This window comes from Myotis daubentonii, chromosome 3 (genome assembly GCF_963259705.1).
Source record: "Myotis daubentonii chromosome 3, mMyoDau2.1, whole genome shotgun sequence".
Taxonomy (NCBI): Eukaryota; Metazoa; Chordata; class Mammalia; order Chiroptera; family Vespertilionidae; genus Myotis; species Myotis daubentonii.
In genome coordinates, this window is record NC_081842.1 from 9806529 (window position 1) to 9822680 (window position 16152).

Below are 16152 nucleotides of genomic sequence, written 5' to 3' on the forward strand. Positions count from 1 at the left end.
ATGGGAACTGGGGCAGGGGGAGACACACAATTCAGCCCAGAACATGCTGGCACCTTGCTCATCCCCGTGTGGGGATGACGTTCCTTTTGCAGTACTTCCCTCTCTCTCATCACATGCCTACACAGCCTGCCGCTGGAGCAGGACTTTAAACCACGCATTTTCTCTTCCTTTGCCCCCTTTTTTCCTCCCACCAAAGAACCGTACAAACGGCCAGCGAAAGAAAGAGAGACCTGCAGCCACCCAGAGCCTCCCCGTGGCACTTATGCCTGTGCATTTCTGGGTCGGAAGGGTGGCGGGAGGCACAGGCCCCTCCCTCCGTGTGTCTGCAGTTCTGCCCACCAGGCCCTGCCCAGGGTCCCCTCCGTAGGGAAAAGACGTCCTCTTTCCGACACTGGCCCCTGCACGTTCAGCCTTTGGCCCTCAGGAGGCAAGAACCTCTGTCCTTTCGGAAGGGACGTACAACACCCATGAGTGGGTGGCTGGGCCCTTGGAAGGTGCCGGCCAGCTCTGAGCCCCACAGAATGCAGGCCATGCTGGTGTCCACTGAGTTCTCCCCTGGGAGCCCCAACCTCCCAGAGGGCCAGGGCGCCAAGCCCCTCTCGGGGCTGCACTCTGAGCCCCATGTCTCCATCCCTTAGCCCCGCAGGGACCCTCAGACACACCTCCTGCCATGTGTGAGGTTTGAGTTAGGATTCCATGATGGTTTCATACAGGAGCCTTCACTTCATACACATGGGACACCCTTGGCCTCTCCACAACGTCCTGGGTTTTGACTGGGTAATACAGCCTCCCCCTGCAGCAAGCTGGCCCTCACTGGCTCACTGCTGGAGGGGCATCTTCTCCAGCATCCCCAGCCCCAGGGCCAATGCTACAGTGCCCACTGCACAACTGTCCTCCTCCACCTGGAGCCCCTTCAGGACCCTGGCCCCTCGCTCTGACCCCATTGTCAGCTTGGCGCAGGGGACATCTAGACCTGCCCAGGCCCTGCAGGGGACACAGCAGAATGTAGACGGGCCGTGGGCTTGGGGGTGGGGAAGCTGCCCTCCTGGGACCCCGATCTCCTGGCCGCATCCCCCCAGCCTCCATGTGAGAGAAGTCAGTACCTGGCACCTTGTCTTCCTGGGACCCTGGGCCCAAAGCTTCTCCCCGTCGTGGCCAGGACACAGGAAACTCGGCACATCATGGCCACCTTCCCAGGAACTCTAACACCTGCTTCTCCTCACCCTCGCCGCCCTGAGTGTCACCCAGCCACCCGCCCTGCAGTGCCTGCCCGCCACTCCCCACACCAGGAGTGATGCGATTGGCGGGAACCTGCTACTCCATGGGGATGGTGCCCCAGGCACAATCCCAAGGCCGCTTGCCCTGCACCAAGCCCCAGGGGCTCTGAGTGACCAGTGACTGGGCTCAGGCCTCGTCACAGCTCCCCCTGGAGCTGGCATATCCCTTGTGCTCCCCATTTCCTCCCATCTCCCCAGCTCACTCGTCACCAGTCCCCACCCCTGCCCACTCAGTTCAGCCCTTTCCCCCAAACCCCAAACACACTACACAGGCAAGGGTGTGCTGTGACTTTACTAGAGGCCACAGGTGACAGTGGGTGGCACCGCCAACCTCAGGCTCCACCCCCCCCCCCCCCGCCCACCCTCTGGGCCTCATGAGGACTGTCCCAGAAGCCATCCTGTCTTGTTAGGCAAGCTGGACCCTATTGGAAAGGAGCGGGGGCGCTGGGGGTGCTGAGTCCAGTGAGGGCCGCTCCGGCCATCACTCCTGCCGCTCCTCCAGGCGGTTCAGCACCAGCGCGGCCTGAGTCTTGGCTTCCTGCAGGAGGCTGGAGATGCGCTGGCGGATCTGACAGACAAGGGGCCGGGTCAGCACCTTGCAACTTAGCCCATCCCTGCTGGCCCAGGCCCTCCCTGCCCCCTCCCTGGGCCACCTCTGGCCCAAGCTCCCTGGCCTCTCCACTCAGATGACTGGGCCATTCTGGGCTTCCTCACAGACCTCCTAGTAGAGATGGGAGGGATCTGTCCTGAGATTTGGGGACAGCCAGGCTCCAGGGCCCCCTCCCTCCTGGTCTTCCCACTTTAGCCATGACTGCCCAGGGCGGGGCTGTGACCCCAAGGCCCAGAGGGGCAGTGTTCACGTGGTCAGTCCTTTAACTCAATGGCCTTGTGGTGGACAGTGACTTCCCTGAGGATGGCCAACCTCAGCCTGGCTGGACCAGGCAGAGGGGGACAGGGCCTGGCCCCTGAAAAGGCCACAGTGCCCCCATTCTCAGTTGTGAAATTGCTTTTTAACAATTATCACAAAATCACAGAGAGAAATCACATAGCTCAGGGGACTGGGGCTGGGGCTGGGGCTGGGACTGTGACTGAGGCTGGGACTGGGGCTGGGGCTGGGGCTGGGGCTGGGACTGGGACTGAGGCTGGGACTGGGGCTGGGGCTGGGGCTAGGGCAGGGGAATGGGGTGCTAAAGGATGTGGGGGTTTTTTTGGAGTGACGAGAATGTTCCAGGACTAGATAAAAGTGGTCAGCCCCGGGTGGCTGCACCGGGCAGGTAGGCACAGTGGGCAGGCTCAGGGTGGCTGGGCCACAGCTCCATCAAGGGTACAGGGGCCCCAATCCCTGCAGCTATCTGGTCCCCCGACAGGACTGGCCCAGGTCCTTCCTGAGGTGATGAAAAGGGAAGTGCCACCTGAGAGAGGACGACAGCTGCCCTCCAGCCAGGCCTCCACCTGCAGGAGGCTGACCACACTTCCCTGAGCGCCTGCTGCTCACCTGGTCCTTGAACTTGTCATCGCTGATGTCCTTCAGGTTGATGAGCACGTTGAAATACGCACCAAACATTCCCGTCTCCAGGGCCTTGGCAGCCACCTGCAAGGTCACGGGGACAGGGCTGGGGGATGGCGGGACTCTCCCTGTCCACCCTCAGCAAGAGCCAAGGCCTGGGTTGGGCAGCAGCACCTGGGATCCCAGCAAGTGCCTGCCCCTCTGAGCCCCACCCCCCCATCAATAATGATGGCAAACTGATCACCAAGGGTCCCCCAGAGGCAGCTGGGCAGCCCGTCTGAAGAGGCCCATCCTCATCCCACAGCAGGGAGTGGGCTCCGGCCTTGTCCCTCCAGGGGACAGAGGCAACCACCGCAGCCTGACTCTCCACCTCAGGCTTAGACATGGAGGCCCCCCTCATGTGAGCACAGCCCAGCCTCCTAGCACAGCAGCCTCAGGGCAGGCCGGATCCTCTCCCGGGTCACCATCGTGGAGGTGACCACGAATGGAGCGAGCACAGTGGCCAGTCACGTGGTAGGAGCATGGTCCTGCCTGGGGCTCCGGGACCCCACACCATCCAGTGTGCAGAGGGTCCCCCTCAGATGACCTTGAACGCGTCCAGCAGGCCAGGCCCACATCATGGGCCTCGGTCCTCCCTGACCTCACGCGCACTGAACACTGTGTGTGCCCAGGCCTGGACGGAGCTGGTATAGGTGGGGCTCTTAACAATGAGTCCCAACATGTTAGATGCCCCCGGGTCCCACTGGACAAGGAGATGCCGGAGCACGGCGGGAGCACGGGAACGGTAGGCACCACAGCCCATGTGTCCAGGCAGCTTCCGTTCTTGACAGCTCAGACTCGGCCGCCTTCCCAGGGAAGGAGGGGACCCTACTCGGCAGCCTCAAGCCCAGACACTGAGCTCAGGTGTCTCTCTTATAAAGACCCTGTAAACTGTGGGGTCTGAATTCAAGGGGCAGAAATCACAGGCCCAAGCCCTCCACACACAGGCTCGTGATGTGTGCACACCTGTGAGCTGTCTTCAGTGTTTTCTAGAGCCAGGAGGCCGGGAGGAGGGAGAGGGGTAGACCCAGAGAGGGGAGGAGGAGGAGGAGGAGGAGGAGGAGGAAGAGGAGGAGGAGGAGGCATCAGGAGGGTCAGGCGTGGACTCTGGAGACTCACTTGAGTTTCTGCTTATCTGCCCTGCAACCCTGAACAAGATCCTGAATTCTCCATCTTCAAAGGAAATCAACACACCAGCCCTGCTGGCTGAGGCCGGCCAAGACCACCTGGGACGTGTCACGTCCAGGCCATGGTGTTTAGCAAACACCATGAACGGCTGCGATCACCCAGTGACCCGTCACCCTCCACATGGCTGTAACCCCGACAGCGGGAGGCCAGGCTCCACCACATACCTGCAGGTCCGACCGGCAGGCCAAGTTCACACACAGGGCCAGCTCCTGCAGTGCCGGCCACAGCGAGGCCACCGTCTCCGCCAGCTCCAGGGGCACGGTCACCGCCTGTCTCAGCCCCTTCTGCAGGGCGGCTGCTCGCCTGAAACCAAGGGGTCATCGAAACCCAGTTCATGCAGGAACCCCACCCGGGTCCCCGCCTCGACAGCTGCAAGCAGACAGAACCAGGGTGGGGACAACGGGAAAGTCACCCTTTCGTCACCAGCGCATGCTCAGAGGGTAGATTAATTGGAAATGAGACCCTTTCAAGTCTCCTGCACCACGCGGGCCACGGTCCCCCACCTGTCCTTCTCCTCGGGGGTGCTCCTAGGCAGCTTCATCGCTTCCTGCCGGAACAAAGCACAGAAACGCACGGGTGAGGGGCAGCCATGCCCGGGCCACTCGGGAGCCTGGGCTGGGCAGGGCAGCCTCATAGCAGCGCCCATGTCACCATCGGGGTCGGCATTTCCACACAGCACGGGCGTCACTTTGGGAAGAGAGCTTCCGTTGGGGTTCATGGTGTTGGGCCCCCACAGAGGAAGGCGACCTGGCTCAGGGACCCCACAGCGGGCACTAAGGGGCTGGAGAGGAAGGGCTGGCAGCGCCCTCAGGCACTAGAGGGGTCCCGTTAGGTCTCTGCGCCCCACCCCTCCGATAGCACCTGGCCCGTAGTCATTGTTCAAAAGTGACACAGGCAACAGCACGACCCTTAAAATCTAGACATAACGGTTCAAACTGTGTCCCCACCTCCCCGAAGGCACCTGTGCTCTGGATGGTCACGCCGGGTCTGTCGCACCCCACAATGTGCTCTTGCTCCTTTGATGGCTACACAGGCGGGGCCCCCCTTGTTCGTGCACCCCTCGACTGTGGGCATGGCCGTGGCCAGGCCCTGCCTTCCCACAGGATTTCTGGACACAGTCAAGGGCACCCAGCTTTTTCTCCTGCGGATCCCCACTTTCCACGGACCCCGTGCTGGCCCCTCTGGGCACTCACCAGGCAGGCGGTGAAGGCCTGGGCGTCCGCGTCCACCAGCGCTGTCAGCTGGGCTGAGGCCGCGTGGAAGGGCGGGATCAGGCGCCGCATGGTCGCGTCCAGGTGCTCGAACTGGCGCCGCCCGTAAGTCATCAGGCCAGCCATGCAGGCCAGCGAGGCTCCCTGCGGAGGGGCCAACTGAGGGCCTGGGACCCCTGACACCACCCCGTCCTTGTCCACCGCCCCTGTCCCCACCCCAGTCCCTGCTCCTGCCCCAGCTCACCATGGCTGCGCTGGCTGCTGCCACGGAGCCGCCCCCTGGGGTCGCCGAGCGGGCGCCCACCTCCCGGACAAAGGCACGCAGGGACTTGTCCACCAAGCTCTGCTCGGGCCCGCTGTCGGGGACCAGGTATCTGCGGGACCCAGAGGGACAGGGATGGGGTCCTGGGTCATAGTTACAGACTGGGAAGGAAGGTCTGGCTCTGACCATGGTCCCGGACTCCACCCACCCCCCTCACCCAGCCTCACAACAGGAGAAAGGGGGATACAGCCCCAGTTTGCAGAGCAGCCACAGCCTGGGAGGGGCTGTGACCACCCCGGAGCCCCCCTGAGGACAGAGCAGAACCTTGTCGGGGCCTCACTGCACTCCCCACGCAGCCCCAAGCCTGCTCCTGGCACGGGCACCCTGGTGTCTGCTGATGAATAAGTGATCAAGCAGAAGGCTCTGGAAGGATGGAGGCTGGGCCAGCAGGATGGGGGCGCACGGAGGGACGGGGGGCTGCTCACTCGATGATCCGCTCCTTAGGATTGAAGGGGGACAAGGAGTCCAGGCCCAGCCTGTTCACCACCTGGAAAGGAAGCGGCTGGTGACCGACGGCCACCTCAGCCCACCCCCCGTGCATAAGGAAGGCCACCGAAGGGTCAGTCCCACCTCAGCTCACGGCAGCATCCCCACCCTGACCCAGCCGGTGTGTGGGGAGTGAGGCAGGGCACAGCCGGCCACGCTCTCGCCCACTAGGAGCCCTGCTGACCGCTGGCTCCCGTCCAAGCCGGGCCCACCTGGGAGACCTCCTAGCCTGGAGCAGGCCCCTCGTCCGTCTGCACACACGTCCTGACACACCCACCCCCCGTGTCACTCCACAGAGGCACGGAGGCCCAGAGTGGCGAGCTGCCCATCGGCCCCTCAGCTGCTGGCCTCGTTCTGAGCCACACGGGCCTCCTCCCGTGTCCCTCAGATGCCCCCACGTGCAAGAGCTCCTTGCTGAAGGCCAGCCGCACTGCCTCTCTGGACAAGGTTTTGTCTCCTCGGGTGTCAACAACTCACTGTTTCTTAAAGCCCCGGAGCTGCCCGATTTGCCGAAACACAAGACACGTGATGTGAGGAAAAGCGAAGTTTGCCTAAACTCAAAATAAAGTTGGAACCATCCTCATTTAAGATTAGAATTCTTTCCACCAAATAAACACTCAAAACACTTTCTGGTGCCTTATGCCAGCGACACTGGCCGGGCTGCTTCTGAGCCGGAGTAGCTGATCCTTGTACAAAAAACAGAAGGTGGCACGTGCCGCTGAGAGGAACGAGCCAGCAGGGCCCGGGGTGGTGGCGGGCTGTCTCTGAGAACATGGGGACCGGCGCAGAGACCCCTGGAGAGTTTGCTTGTAGCATCCACATGAGGCAAAGCCCTGCTGACACAGACAACCTCAGAGAGAGGAACAGAACTTGTCTGAATGTAAACACCCGGCTAAGCTGGCGGGAGGAAAGGAACTCATTCCAGGCCAGAAGTGACCGGAAAGGTGAAGCAGAAAGGCCCGCTCCCTCTGAGGCTGGTCCCCCTGGAGGCATCTGAGCACCTCTGCACCCCTCCTGAGGGGGGAGGGCTCGAGCCTTCGTGAGTGGGGGTCAGACTGCAGACCCCTGAGAGGCGACATCCCCAGGGATGAACTAGAAAATCAAGCCTCTGAAGCTCATAACCAGCCGACAGACAAGGAAGGAGGCTGGCAGAAGAGGAGAGGCACAGACTGACCTCACCTTCTTATAGAACGAAGGTTCATGATCCGTGGATACTTAAACATATTTAACATATGTGGGTATGGGTACAGAAGGCCGATGTGATCTATTTGACTTGACGTAAAAATAACAACAAGGCCATTCAAATCTGGAGAGAGAAGACTGCTCTCACAGTGTGTTGATTTTCTTGTCTTTCTTCGCCAAGTCAGCAGACATTGTCTAAAATTGACAAAGTGCTGAAAGATTAAGTATGTTATTAAACTTAAAACTTGAGCCACTTCGAACTAACAAATGAATTCAGCAAAGTAGTTGAATACAAAGTCAACGCACCACCGTCAGCTGCATCGCTATACACAGACAATGAGCCATCTGAAAAAGAAATTGTCAAAGCAGTTTCATTGAAAATGGCATCAAGAAGAGCAAAATGCTTAGGGACTAATTAACCAAGGAGGTGAAAGATTATACAATGAAAACTACAAAACACTGCTGAAAGAATTTAAAGAAGACGTGCATCAATGGGAACACACCCCAGGGTTGTGGGTGGAAGGCGTCTTAGGGTTAGGATGGCAATGCTGCCCAGAGCAACTACGGATTCGACAAAATCATCAAAATCCCAATGACATGGTTTGCAGGCACGGAAAACCCTTCCTGGAGGGTGGTGACTGGCTGCACAGCGTCATGAGTGTATTTAATATCACTGAACTATACACTTAAAAATGGTTATGATGGCAAATGTTATGTTCTGTGTATTTTACCACAATTTTAAAAAGGGGGAAATTAGCTACCAAAAGAAACCCCTAAAAAAAGTACTGTAACTCTAAAAAATCAGGAAATGAGAATGAAGAAGAGGGAGAAAGAAGTACAGTGTGTTTATCTTCTCATTTTCATAAAAAGTGGTCAATGTACTGATAAAAATCAATAAATTTGAAAATTTGAATGTCATTTTAAAATTTAAAAAAAACAATAGAAAAGGTAAATATATTAAGTTATAACAGTAACTACCAGAACACCTAAAAACTAGACTAACTTCCATGTACAGTAACCAGAAGGAACCACACCCACACACCCCGACAAGCCTGAAAGCAGGACAGAAATAAGTCCAGGAACACCTGCTGAATTGGCAGATACTCAGAGATAACTTCAACTACCAAACACACGCTGCCAGAGAAGTCCGACCACTGCTCAATGTAAGAAATGCGGAAGGAATCCAAGTGGGTGGAGCTCAAGGCAAAGGTGTCACAAGGAGCCAATGGAAGGAACCATGTAAATCTGTGGGCCCAGGTGCCGGGGACTCGCTGCCACATCCGGAAGCGTGAGGAGGCTGGAGGTGGCTCCCGATCAGACACCAGAGGGAAGGAAGGGAGGCCAGAGGACAGTCCTCCCGTCAGAATTTTTACAGGACGGAACACATTTAAGGCCACCAAGAAAACCCCAAGAGTGTCCCCAAAAGGAAAATCGTATGATCTCACCTTCTAAGCACAGACAATAAAACAAAGAAGGAGGAATGAGTCCTGGCCCCATGGACAGGGCTGCAGGCCCTTGTGTGGGCACCTGCAGCACCCAAACCTGCTCCTGGGAACCTGGAGTTCGCTCGGGGCTCCCACTGGGCCCATCAGCCTGGCCCCACCCCCCTCAGGGGCGCAGCCCACCAGCCTGATCCGGTGCTCCTCCTCCAGGATGAAGAGGTTCTCCTTCTCGCAGTAGAAGGCAGCGGCGTCCAGGAGGGCCTTCAGGGGCACCAGCCCCACCAGCTGCGAGCCCACCACCGGGAGGCTCAGCTCCTGCAGAGGTCCAGCAGCGTCAGACCCCGGGCGGGGCTTGAGGGCACCCAGGAAGTGGCGGGGACGGGCCGGGGGGTGGGGGGGCAGCGCCACCCTGCTCACCTGGGCTTCTCTGCAGGTCTCCTCATAGACCGTATGCAGCGCTGTGACCTCAAAGTCCAGGAGGTTGGTGGACACCTGAGCCAGGTTCTTTTCATCCAGGTACCAGCCAATGCCCTGAACCTTTTTCAGGCGTCCTGGCTGCAAAGGAAAAGCCTTTCCCAGCCCAGGCCCTGTCCAGCTCTCCTGGTTCCTGGTGAGAGCCATTTGCCCGGCATCCCCGGGGAAGGGGCAGGAGAGGAGGCTGGCAGGTGCGTTGGCCCACCGTGGCCTGCAGAGGTGTGGTGCTCCCAGATGGTCGAGTGCACATGGCCCTCCTCCTCCCTCTCCCTGTCTCTCATCAGAGCCAGCAGGAAGGGACTGCCTGCCACAGGGAAGCTGAGGCCCCATAGGGCCAGGCTCCAAGATGCTCACCCCGACGGCCCCCAGGCTCAGACTAGGCCCTGCCCAACACTCCATCCACACTGTGTCCTGGGGGCCAGCCCAGGGCCACCCCCACCCAACTCCAAACTCCTGTGTTTGGCCCCTTCCTTCCATTGCACCCCTCACCCCAGAGGCGGGCTCTCAGCACCTCATCCTTGAGGTGATTCAACCCATCTGAAGAGGGACCTCTGACCTCTGACCTTTGACGTCAGCCAGAGCAGAAAGAAGGATTTGGGGTTCTCCTACATTTGTGTTGTACTTACACAATGGCAGTATCTGCAGGCTGGGGACCTGGGGTCTCTGGAGATGGGGGGCTGACAGGTGGGCAGAGCAGTGCCCTCTGCCTCCCTTACCAGGTGTTCCTGTGTCTACCTGTGTCCAACTAGGACTTTCTACAGCAGTGATGCTCAATCGAGGCGACAGCTGCTGTGGCAGACCAGGTGGGTCGGGGTACCTGAGAGTACCTGGGGATACCTGGGAGTATCTGGGGGAACCTAAGAGTACCTGAGGTAACTGGGGTTCAGGAAGCAGCTGTGTTCCTTTCAGAATAGATTTGCTGCAATATTTTAACAAAGGGTACCACCCTGCCTGCTTCCATGGAAAATGTCCTTTAAAGCAAGTGCTCCCCCAATTCAAACACTAGACTCCCACCCTAACTCTTCCCACATGGCATGAACACTGAGGCTGGGCTGGTACAGGTCCATACCACAGTGCCACACAGCCTCCCTGGGCCACTGGTGATCCACGGGACACGCCCAGCCCTCGGGGATGGCAGGCAAGCCTGGCTGCTCTCACCTGGTCCTTCCCACGGCCCTGTTCCCGGAGGTTGAGGGCGATGCGATGTGCCTGCTCCTTGGTGCTGAGCAGGTTGATGTTGAACGCGATGAGGAACTTCCGTGCCCCTGTGACGGTGGCCCCCCAGCTGGGGATGAAGGTGCTGGGGCCAAAGTCAGGTGCCCACTCTGCCTGCTTGAGCTGTAGGGAGACTCACCCTTGGGTGTTGTACCCCATGGGAGAGGTGCCCCGCTGGGGTTGGGGAAGAGGAAGGGGAAAGGAAAATGGCACATACCCCTGGGGTTCACCCCAAACCCACCCGCCATCGAGGGAATACGACACCTTCTCAGGCAGGGCCTCGTACTCCCCCGCCCGGATGGCCGGCAGGGTCCGGCGACTGGCCACCCGCGCCGCCTCGCCGTAGAGGTACACTGCAAGGGGAGCCTGGCCGGTCAGGCCCTGGCAGCCGGGCAGTCCAGACCCCCCATTCCCAGAGGAGAACCGAGGCAGCCACTCCCGCCAGCCTCAGCTTGGAGGACAGGCCTCCTTCAGCTCCTGCCTCACTCAGGGTGGTCACTGATGGACACTCAGTGTGGGCCAGTTCCGCTCCTCTGCCCACCCAGGGGCAGGGCAGTCCCCCACCCTCGCTGTTCCCCCTGGACAGATGCCCCTGAAAAAGCCATCGGCCGACCAGGAGAGCTGGGGCACACTACTGGATGTTCCCATTTCTTCCTAAAATGTGTTTTCATTGCACAATAAACATGACCACGAATTAAGGAAACTCACCACAAACTCCCAACACCCGCACATGCACAGGGACACGTGTGTGCTACTCCCCACATCTGCATGGGGCGGGATGCGTGCCCCCGTGCTCACGTGTCCTGTCCACCATGCACTTTGCTTCTATCTTGTCCCCATTTGTACCAGGTCATTTTCTTGATGTGGTCAATCCCCCAAGTGAAATGATCCCCTTAGGGCTGTCCACTCGTCTCACTAAATCACATGGTAAAGTGGCTTCCGGTTCCCGCTGCCTCATGGCCTGAGAGCCCAGGGCCTTACTGGTCTGGGGCTTCCATTGCGTTTATCTCCTTATGGAAGAATGTCAGTTTGCTGGTGGCAGTTTTTCAGGTTTTTTGTGTGTTTTTAATAATCTGCATGTTTAAGGAGTCATGAGCAGAGACTGGTGAAGGGTGCTGGTGGGAACTGAAAGTGAGGAGGGGCTGGCTGAGGAAACCCCTGAGATCAGGGTGCCCCGCAGGGGGCGGTGGGGGGGCACTCACCTGGCACGCCCAGCTCCTCTGCCAGCCGCTGGCCAAAGGCCTGGGCACAGAGCACACACTCATCCATGCCAACGCCCCTCACCGGGATGAAGGGGCACACGTCCAGGGCTCCCATCCGAGGGTGCTCCCCTGCAGAGAGATGGGGGCCGAGGGCCAGGAGGCCCAGCTGTGGGCGAGGACAAGGGCTCGTGGGTTCCCCAAAACCTATCCCTCAGGCCCCATCTGCCCCACCATCCACACACTGACCCATTCACACCAACCACAGGGCCCTGGGAGAGGCAGGCCCCCAGTATCTGGGCATCTGTGTTGTGTAAAAACTTCAGAGGGCCTGCCTTGCACACGTTACTCCTCAAACCTTTGGAATGTTAGCACAGGGCAGAATAACTTTGGACTGGGCCTAAAGCAACACTGTGTCCCAAAGAACTATTTGCAAAGATAACAGAAAAGCAGATATTACGACTACAGGACTGAGAATTAAAGGCATTCTTTAGACTCAGCGTCGCTGGTTTTCTGCAGGACAGCACTGTCTTCCTTTTATTGATGGGACTGTCCCTGCCCCCTTCTCGGAAGTGCCCGTTCGTTGCCTTTGTCTCCTCATCCGAACACTATTTGGGCTTCTGCCTGAATCAGTGTTTCCCGAACAGCTATTCTTTGATCTCAAATAAATGCTTGTTGCCTCTCACTTTGCCCTTTTATTTTTAGGTGAACAGTGTCAACCCCTCCCTCTCCTAAAAACCACAAAGAAAACACGGAAGAGCTTCGAAGCTGTGGTCTCCGAGTCCTGGCCAGGCTGGAGGGCCCTCCTGGTCCACGCCGAGTGTCCTGCTGCCAGCCAGCAGCCCCCCAAAGATGGCAACCCCTCCCCTCCCCAGGGCTTCTCCCCTTCCCCAGTCAACTCCTCAATCGGAGATGAGCCCCCATTTCTCAACAGTTGAGGTCACTTGTGAATTCCCTGCCTGTGGACCTGGCTGGTCTCCCTGCTGTGAGTGGCCAGAGACCTTTGACCCTGCCTGCCACCTGACGTGTTTGGCTTTGTAGGCTGTTGACAGGTCGGTTTCCAGCAGGGCCCTGTCTTCACCTTGCCCCCCACCCCCACCCCCAGGGCCTGCTCAGCGTGCTCCGGCCTCACTGCCGGTCACCCTGAAATGTGGACAGGCGTCGCCATGCACCTCCTCCCGGCACAGCGGGTTCCATGGGCGGCAGACCCCTCCCCCATTCCATGCCCTGTGGGTGAGAACAGCCCCTCACCTTTGTGCTTGCTCATGTCAATGAGCCGGAAGGCAGCCCGGGCAGCATTGAGGGCCCCCTCCACCACATCCTCGGGCCGCCCCACGAAGGTATAGACGGTGCGGTTGGTGGAGGGGCCGGCGTCCACGTCCAGCAGCACGCAGCCGGGGGTCTGCGCCACAGCTTGGGAGATGGCGTCGATCACCTGGGGTGAGAGCCCGGCCCACACCTCGGTTTCCCCACTTGGAAGAGGGACAGGAGCTTCAGAGGTGGCTGTGCCTCTCCTGTCCCCCACTACCCCCCCCCCCCAACCAAAGGTGCACCCGGCAGGCTGCACTGAGCATCTGGGAACTCCCCACGAGCAGGAGCCTGGCTGTAGTCATTGCTCCTGCAGGAGAAACGGAGGCAGGAAGCAGCGCCTGGCAGAGGAGCTGCTGGGGCTCCAGGGAGGTGACCTACAGGCCAAGGTCACCGAAGGTCAGGGTTCCGGCCCCTCCACGAGGCCTCCAGTGGGAGCAGCTGCAGCGGGGGAGGGGCACGAAAGGCCCAGAACCTTCTGAGGTGACAGAAATGCCCAGTGGCTTAGAAGCAGGGACTCGGGGCCCAGACTGCTCTGTGGCCCTCGGCAGCCTGCCCCGCCTCTCTGTGCCTCAGTTTCCTCGTAGGTGATGTGAGGATAACAACAGTGCTCACCTGATACGCTGCGGGGAGGGGGAGGCAGCGGAACCAGGGCAGAGACCCTCAAACAGCCTGTGGGTCGGGATTGGGGTCCCCATTTTCACAAGAGGCCAAGGGATTTGTTCAAACCTGGGTCAGGACCCCTGTCTGACCACCCCCTTCCTCACCCCCCTGCCCCAGGTCGGTCACTTCTAGGTTTCCCACACTCACGGGGCATACAGGTCGCTGTGTCCCCTTTGAGAGAAGATACTCCCAACCCCACACCAAGCAGACCCCTTGCTCCTTGCGCTGCCCCCAGCACCTCACCTCCTGGTTGTTCCCCTCTGAGAAGTTGGGGACACATTCCACCAGGCGAGACATGGTCTGGGCCTTGGTCCTCGATCGGGACGCTCTTCTCACAGACAGAAGGAGGGAAGGACGGACAGGCCACTCCAGTGCCCGGCAGGGCTTTTATACTACCCCCACACACACACCCCGGGCTGCTTATTAACCATCCGTTATGGCGAGGATTCGGGGCAGGCTGGTCCCTGTACAAACACCGAGCGAGCAGTCCGGGGAGGGGCAGAACCAGGATCCCAGTGAGGCTGAGATCCCAGTTGGAGGAGGAGGAGGGATCGCTCTGGCAGGGTGGGCGCCCCTGAAAGAAGCTCCTGTGGCCGGGATCCTCAGTGGGGAGAAGTCCTCACCAGACCCCTCAGGTCAGCTGGGACTCCGCTCCCATCGGGGCCCGTGGCCATCTGGTGGCCATCGTGTGAACTCCTTCATGACCCTCCAGGTGACCCTCTGGGTCTCCGTTCATTCACGTAAACGACCAAGCTTCAGGGCATCCAAGGGCCAAGATGGGCCCTGTGAGGCCTCAGCACTGGCCCGGCTCTGGGCAGAGGTCAGCTCAGCCCGGTCGGGCAGGAAAGTGGGGAGAGTAAGTGTGTGCCGGTGTGTGGGTGCCCCGGTGGGCGGGCAGGCCGGGTGAGACCCTGGCTCTCCCCGGCCGTGGTCACTGCTCCCCAAGGCCAGGGGCTCCACAAAGGGGCGATGTGCCCCCGGGCAGCAGCATGAGACCCTACACTCAGGTCAACACTGTCTTGACGTTTTAGATGATCTTCTTTGTTTGTTTAATATATTTTTGTTGATTTTAGAGAGGAAGGGAGAGGGAGAGAGAGAGAGAAACTTCAATGATGAGAGAGAAGCATTGATCAGCTGCCTCCTGCATGCCCCACACTGAGGATTCAAGCCCACAACCTGGGCATGTGCCCTGATCGGGAATTGAACCGTGACCTCCTGGTTCATAGGTCAATGCTCAACCACTGAGCCACACCAGCCTGGCTAGATGATCTTTAATCAGGACGGGCATTTCATTCTGCAAAGGCCCACCAGTCATGTGGCCACTCTGACATGTGGACACCGCACAGGCACCCCCTTTGTCATTCTCCCAGGCACAGGTACCCCACACAGCTGTTAGGGTGGTCAGTGTCTGAGGCTACTTCACCCCTCACAGTCACTGTGGGGAGGAGGTGCCCAGATCTTCAGATCCCCAGCTGTTCAATTCACAGGAACCCGGAGGAAGAGGGGCCCCACCACCCTGGGGCAGACTCTCAGAGGCTGGGGACCAGCCGGGTCCTCTCCAACCTTGGCTCTCCTGGGCGAATGTGGGTGACCGTGGGTGACGGCCATACCACCTCCAGGGCCCACAGAGGGGCTGTGGCAGCCTTGGCAGCACCTGGCAGGTGCCACAGGCCCAGCTGGGGCTGTTCTCCAAACCCGCCCTGATGCGAGGCCTCAGCTGGGGAGCCTCCAGCCCAGGGGCACCCAGAAGTGCCCGCCAGCACCTCTTGTGGCAGAGGCCCCAGTGCTGCATGCGTGCACCGGCAGAGACCCCCTGGAGGCAAGGGTCCCTCAGCCAGAGGTCGGTGTCCAGTGGCTGGAAGGGAAACATGGGGGTCTGTGATAGAATGATAGAATGATTGTGACCCCAAATTCACACGTTGAAGCCCTAACCCAGTGATGGTGAACTCATTTTTTTGGCTGATTTTTCTTTGTTAAATGACATTTAAATATATAAAATAAATATCAAAAATATAAGTCTTTGTTTTACTGTGGTTGCAAATATCAAAAAATTTCTATATGTGACACGGCACGAGTTAAATTAGGGTTTTTCAAAATGCTGACACGCCGAGCACAAAAGGTTCGCCATCACTACCCTAACCCCTAAAGTGACTTTATTTGGGGAGAGAGGGGATCTTTCCAGAGGTAACTGGGTTAAAGTGAGGTCACTAATTGAACAAGACTGGTGTCCCCATAAGAGGAGGAGATGAGGACACAGACACACAGAGGGGCCGCCATGTGAGGACACCAGTCACAACGGTGTGTGCATGCCACGGACAGAGGGCTCGGGAGCAGCCAGCCCTGTGGCACCTGTGGACTGTGAGCAGTGATGTCTGTTGTTCAAGCCACCTGTTCTGTGGTGTTTGTTGCAGCCTGAACTGACCAACACCGGGGCCTAAGGTCCAGGATGTCCAGGAGACACCAGGCTGTGAGGACTGAGGGACAGGTTGCCCCACACTAGGGGTGGCCCAGAAACCCCAACACCTTCCTCCTGGTCCCCACCCCAGAGAAGTGACTGGAGACACTTGAAGCCAAACCCCAGGAAGGAGGCAACGCCAGGCCCTGGAGGTCCCCTACCCTCTCTAGACCTCAGGGAGACG

At 59.1% G+C, this 16152-nt stretch overlaps 1 protein-coding gene across 2 annotated transcripts; it reads right to left on the bottom strand.

The window, feature by feature from the left end:
* Positions 1–1557: 1557 nt before the first annotated feature.
* Positions 1558–13903, bottom strand: FTCD (formimidoyltransferase cyclodeaminase). 2 transcript variants are annotated; one of them, XM_059686728.1, is made up of 14 exons: positions 13757–13903; positions 12794–12977; positions 11546–11674; positions 10608–10696; positions 10287–10466; positions 9072–9209; positions 8838–8969; positions 5970–6031; positions 5467–5596; positions 5205–5366; positions 4515–4558; positions 4176–4314; positions 2773–2868; positions 1558–1845 (listed from the first exon to the last, which is right to left on the bottom strand). In XM_059686728.1, exons 1-14 carry the CDS (start codon positions 13808–13810, stop codon positions 1759–1761), a joined length of 1626 nt encoding a protein of 541 aa, XP_059542711.1. In that variant the 5' UTR covers positions 13811–13903; the 3' UTR covers positions 1558–1758. The 2 variants fall into 2 exon arrangements, with proteins under 2 accessions (XP_059542711.1, XP_059542712.1); XM_059686729.1 differs by lacking the exon at positions 5205–5366.
* Positions 13904–16152: the final 2249 nt, after the last annotated feature.

Coding starts and splice junctions, on each gene's coding strand:
- FTCD (XM_059686728.1), bottom strand. CDS start 13,810: ATGTCTCGCCTGGTGGAATGTGTCCCCAACTTCTCAGAGGGGAACAAC. Junction 12,978..13,756: donor CAGAGGGGAACAACCAGGAG/GTGAGGTGCTGG, acceptor CTCTCACCCCAG/GTGATCGACGCCATCTCCCA. Junction 2,869..4,175: donor CCTGCCGGTCGGACCTGCAG/GTATGTGGTGGA, acceptor GTGACCTTGCAG/GTGGCTGCCAAGGCCCTGGA.